This window comes from Artemia franciscana, chromosome 1 (assembly GCF_032884065.1).
Source record: "Artemia franciscana chromosome 1, ASM3288406v1, whole genome shotgun sequence".
Lineage (NCBI taxonomy): Eukaryota > Metazoa > Arthropoda > Branchiopoda > Anostraca > Artemiidae > Artemia > Artemia franciscana.
The window spans coordinates 67718863-67724862 of record NC_088863.1 but is presented as its reverse complement, the minus strand read 5'-3'; the positions used below and the strand labels follow the sequence as shown (position 1 = coordinate 67724862).

At 33.1% G+C, this 6000-nt stretch overlaps 1 protein-coding gene across 1 annotated transcript in view; it reads left to right on the top strand.

The window, feature by feature from the left end:
* LOC136033179 (long-chain-fatty-acid--CoA ligase 4-like) overlaps positions 1-6000 on the top strand; it is a gene marked incomplete in the record, with an annotated part of 65913 nt that overhangs the window by 38404 nt on the left and 21509 nt on the right. Inside the window, 1 exon segment of the mRNA XM_065713879.1 lies at positions 2297-2436. Within this exon segment, the coding sequence (XP_065569951.1) occupies positions 2297-2436 (140 nt within the window).

Genomic DNA, 6000 nt, shown 5'->3' with positions numbered 1-6000 from the left:
ATAGATCGTTGCTAAGAGAGGTGACTTCATTTAACCACAACTTTTTCAACATGATGCAATAGTTGATGGAGGTAATCATGATGGGGAATTGGTAATCAAATCAATTCTTTTATATTAAGTTTTAGTAAAGTTTTTCCTTTTGGATGATGTTTCGATACCTATTTCAGAAATAGGCCACATCGCTATCACATGCAGTCAAATTCAAACTAAGCAATCATAACCAAAAATCAATACTTCCGCGTCGAGCACAATGGCATTGGCATGTGCAAGTTGCAAACTGCTCAATCCTGCATTGTCTACATTCGTGAAGGTTCTTAAAAAACATTCGGCAATAATAGACATGCCGGATTACAAGGGGTACCAAAATAGACAGTTTCCGGATTACTTGGGGTCCACTGTCTAAAGTTTTATGGAGTGTGCAAGTCTCCGAATGCAGCTGAAATATCATTCAAAGAAAGTTTTTGCTAAAACTGTTCTTGATTATTTTTTTCCTGCTAGTGGAGTTTTTAAAAAATATGGCAGTTTCATCGTTCTTAAAAGAATTTAATTTACTTTAACCTTTTGTTTAAATGATTTCGAAAATCGGGATGATTCTTAGCACATGACTTTCTGTTCTACCATTATTGAGACAAAGGTCAAATTATCCCGTGCTCTAAGACTATCTAGAGAAATATTTGACTTCACTAAACTTTTAAATATTCATGATTCCATGGGTGGGAATTACCACTAAAGTGAACTAAACAATTATCATTTATAAAAAAAAAAAAATGCTAAGAATATGTGTCAAAAGAACTTATTGCACGTTACCCTTTTGTTTAAATGATTTTGAAAATCGGGGTGATTCTTAGCGCATGGCTTCTCTATTGGTTGGATCATTTGGAATACGTATTTTCTCTTCGCGAAGACTAAAGCAGTTCGACTATTATTGAGACAAAAGTCAAATTATCCCTTGCTCTAAGACTATCTAGAGAAATATTTGACTTCACTAAACATTTAAATATTCATGATTCCAGGGGTTGAAATTACCACTAAAGTGAACTAAACAATTATCATTTAAAATGCTAAGAATATGTGTCAAAAGAATTTATTGCACGTTACCCTTTTGTTTAAATGATTTTGAAAATTGGGGTGATTCTTAGCACATGGCTTCTCTATTGGTTGGATCATTTGGAAAACGTATTTTCTCTTCGCGAAGACTAAAGCAGTTCAACTATTATTGAGACAAAAGTCAAATTATCCCTTGCTCTAAGACTATCTAGAGCAATATTTGACTTCACTAAAATTTTAAATATTCATGATTCCAGGGGTTGAAATTACCACTAAAGTGAACTAAACAATTATCATTTAAAATGCTAAGAATATGTGTCAAAAGAATTTATTGCACGTTACCCTTTTGTTTAAATGATTTTGAAAATTGGGGTGATTCTTAGCACATGGCTTCTCTATTGGTTGGATCATTTTGAAAACGTATTTTCTCTTCGCGAAGACTAAAGCAGTTCGACTATTATTGAGACAAAAGTCAAATTTTCCCTTGCTCTAAGACTATCTAGAGAAATTCTTGACTTCACTAAACTTTCAAATATTCATGATTCCAGGGGTGGAAATTACCACTAAAGTGAACTAAACAATTATCATTTAAAATGCTAAGAATATGTGTCAAACGAATTTATTGCACGTTACCCTTTTGTTTAAATGATTTTGAAAATCGGGGTGATTCTTAGCACATGGCTTCTCTATTGGTTGGATCATTTGGAAAACTTTTCTCTTCGCGAAGACTAAAGCAGTTCGACTATTATTGAGACAAAAGTCAAATTATCCCTTGCTCTAAGACTATCTAGAGCAATATTTGACTTCACTAAACTTTTAAATGTGCATAATTTCAGGGATGGAAATCACCACTAAATTCAATTAACAATTACCATTTTATAAAAAAAAATACGAGTATTGTCAAATGTAGCTAGGCAAAACGTGATCAGTATTAGAAAAGGTAAAATATAATGTATGAATAAATTAAAAAGTAAAATAAAAATTTAATATAAAAAAGTGGATAAGTTATAAATAAGGTTACATAACGTGTAGTCAATTATTTGATCGATTCTTTTACTATTAAAACAACAAAATTAGAATGTGCCTTTTTGCTTGGGATGTGGGAAAATATTAAAGATATTGACTTTATTTCTAACTTTGGTGTTAGATATTGTTTATAAATTTCAAGGCTTTTTCTTCTATTTTTGTAATAGTATGGAGGGTGGGCCTTTGAACCCTACTTTTTTGAATTATTCAACTTCTTTTTCAGCTCATCTTGGATCGAATATATAAGAATATCACAGAAAAGGTTGAAAAAGGTGGTCAGTTTTCTAAAGGATTATTCAATTATGCTATCTCCTATAAAGAAAAATGGTACCAAAAAGGATTTGACACTCCCATTTTGAACAGGTTTTTGTTTTCCTTCTTTTTTACGCTATCCCTTTTAGCTTTATGTTAATTTTTTATTTTATGATCTTCCTTCGCTATCCCATTTAGCTTCATATTATTTTTTTTATTTTGTGATCTTTGTTCGCTTTCCCTTTTAGCTTTATGTTAATTTTATTACTTTGGGATCTTCGATCGCTATCCCTTTTAGCTTAATATTATTTTTTTGTGATATTCGTTGATTTTTTTAATTTTGGTTTCCAAATGGATATGTTTCTATTTTTCACGTAAAAACACAGTAGTGTCAAATTCAATTTGTAGAAGGGTTAATACCCCGTCTTGTATTTACTTGATGCAATGATTAACATGCCTTTGCTTGGCAATACTAATCTGTCAATCCCTTAACACTGGTTTCAAGTATCTCCCTCTCCCCTTCTTCCCTAAAAAAAAAGGGGAAATAGCTGCCTTTTGGAAAGAGTCCAAGCTCTTCCGGCCTTAAACCCATCCTGTCAATAAAAAATGTATTTTTATCTTTTCTTTTCATTTTCAACCTAATTTTTATCTAGTTCTGACCAGTTTTTTTTAAATTAATAATAATTTAGTGAACCCTGAGTAACATTTAATTTGTTATAAAAAGATATAAGGGGCTTGTCATGAAAAAGTGATTTTACAGATATGGCACAGCTTTTACAATTTTGTCTCTGATCTTATTTTAGCTACCTTCAGGCTTGCAATATATCACGTGGCTTTGGTTTTAGTATTGTTAGATTGCCAAAGTGTTTTTTTAATACTCAACAAAAATGCCAGCGTATGTGACAAACATGCAGAATTTGGAAAAAATAGCTATTTTTCTTTACTTTGAAAGAAAAAGTGAAGGTGTAATAGTTGTTGTCAAGAATTTAAGGTGAACAGAGTGCATTGATTAAAACATGGCGAGGCTTTGTTTTGATGCTTAAAAAGCATTGATTTTAAGACGATAGACAAACGACAATCTTGACAAGTGAAAAGTTTTGAAGATAAGGAATTGAAACGACAGAAAAACAAAGACCTGGACAATTTTTTTAATTTAAAATTTTTCGAGATAAAGAACGGGGGACTATATTCACTGGAGAGTGACATCAAACTTAAGTAGAGCTTGAAAGTCTCTGTTTTTTATGCAACCTACAATTTTTAAGTGTCTTCCGAAAGCCTAGAAATTGAGCGCCATTTGAGTAACAGCTGAGAAATGTTGAACGGCGATTTTTCATTTCCAAAGTAGCGCTTCAGGGTTTAAAAAGAGTTGCTTTTGTCAAATCGCTTATGTTGACCGAAACTGGCTTCAATCCAACAACCTTATGACAAAGATTCCGGCTAACAAGGAACATCAGCCAGAAATCATCTTTGACTGTTTGGTTAACAAGATCCCTTTTGAATTGTTTGATGAAACATAGCCAGAATATACGGCCAAGAATAACTCGTGCTGCCTTCTGTGTGATCTGCTCGCATATATTATTATGTCTTAGAAAATCGAAAATAATTTAGTTCAGATGTATTTCAGTGTTAGCTGGTAGGCTTGAGAGTAGCTACACGTTGATGTCATGCCTCACTGATGACTGCTGACTGCTGGAGGTTTGCCTCACTAAAGATTCTCCTAATGTTGATTGCTTCCTGCTGGATGCATTGACATTCAAAAATCAGGTAGTTCAAGGATTCTGGAGTAGAGTTGCATAAGTCTGCAATATGGATCAGCTCGTTTATACTAAGTAAACTTTTCTTTTCTCAGGATCAAAGAATTGCTTTTGATTCTGTAATAAAGAATGTTATCTGCCCTTGATGGAAATAAGGATGGAATGGGCATTTTCTTTTTGAAGGAACTTTCAATCTGAGCATGTCTTTGAAGGTCTGCGCCTTCCAGTCGGGATTAATTGGATTATGCACGGAGCTACTTGCTAGCTGGTCAGCTACCTCATTACATTTGATGCCTTGGTGGCTGGTGATATGCTGGAACGTGACTTCAATAAGGTCATTTTGGAGACTGATTAATTGATCTTTAATTGTCTTCAGGTCTGTATCCATGGCACTCCAATAGATATTATCAATGAGCTGAAGGGTGCCTTTGGAGTTTTGAGCAATACTACTCTTTTTGAAGCCGGTGGTCTAATATTGATGTTCTTTAAAGCCTCTTATATTGTCGTGAGGATGGAAGTATTTTCAGGGAGTCTGGTTTTTATACTCTGTGAATAACTTGGGATAGCAGCTGCAGAGCCACATTTGCTACCTTTAACCGAGCCATCGGTGTAAATTTGGCGAGAATCTTAATACAAGATGGTCATTTTCTCATGAAAAAATGCCTTAATTTTGATTGGCAGGTATTTTGTTGGATTGGTACGTAGTTTAGACTGCTTATGAAATATGCATTATAAAAATCTGTATGCCATCCGGGCTTTTGACAGCCCTAAAAACTTCCGACCGACGCGGTATCAATATGCAAATCCCTATTGGACGAGATGATTATACTGACCATATTCTCTCAGGAATTCAAGGCAACCTGACTGTTTGAATTTATGTGGATGATAGCCAAAGAGTAATAGCCTAATAATTAAAGAATTATACGCTTTAAAGAGAAATTGACCATGTTCACGTTAAGCATAGAAAAAAATCAGCTAACATTTTGCTGACCCGAATATCCTAGTAATCCATGCCTGAAACTTGCAAGCTTATGTGTTCGAGTCCAGTATACCTAAGTGTACAAAAAATATGTTTGGACTCACTATTTATTGAAAATAGAAGACATTGGACCTATTGGATAACTAAACGAATCTTTGTGTTTAATTCTGTTGGCAATATTGGACTGCTTTGAAGAGAATTATGACCTTTCTATTCAATAAAGTAGATCATTTGTTCCCAAGCTTTTTTTCAAGGGTTTATGGACATGGATTTAAAACCTACAAAGCCTCATCAAAAAAAGTTTCGTCTTACCGATATGATATAAAGTTGAGGCCACTAAAGAGATTGGATGGTGGTTCCCACATACCTTGATTTTTTAATTTATTTCAGGTAACTTTGTATTTTCAACTTTATTTAACCTCGAAACTTCGTTTGAAATTCGTTTGACGCTAGTTAGACTAATTTATTTTTGCTAGTTCAAATTCGCAGTGTTAATATATATCAAATATATTAACAGGGGGTCTTGCTTTCGATTAGGCTCTAGTATTTTGAAAGAACATTAAAATTTTTAGAATAATAAAATATTAAACCCAGAAAGTAATCTTATAAGTGGGTATTTTCCAGCTTAAAATGTTTTTACCGTTGAAAGAAATGCATTATAAAGCAGAAGATTATATTGGAAAATTGTCATTATTTGTTTTTTCTTATTTTGTTAATTTCAGCAACAACAAAAAATGTAATAGTGAAAATATGCACCATATTAAAAATGTGTATTTCCCAGCTTAAAACGTTTTCTTAGAGTTTAGAATTTGGTGACTTAGAACATGGGTGAAATAATCTAGAACAATTTTTTTTTTCAATAGCAGAAGATAACAAAATAGCAGCTAGGAATAAGATGTGATATATTCCAACCCTAAAACCGTTTGGCCTATGGATTACAAA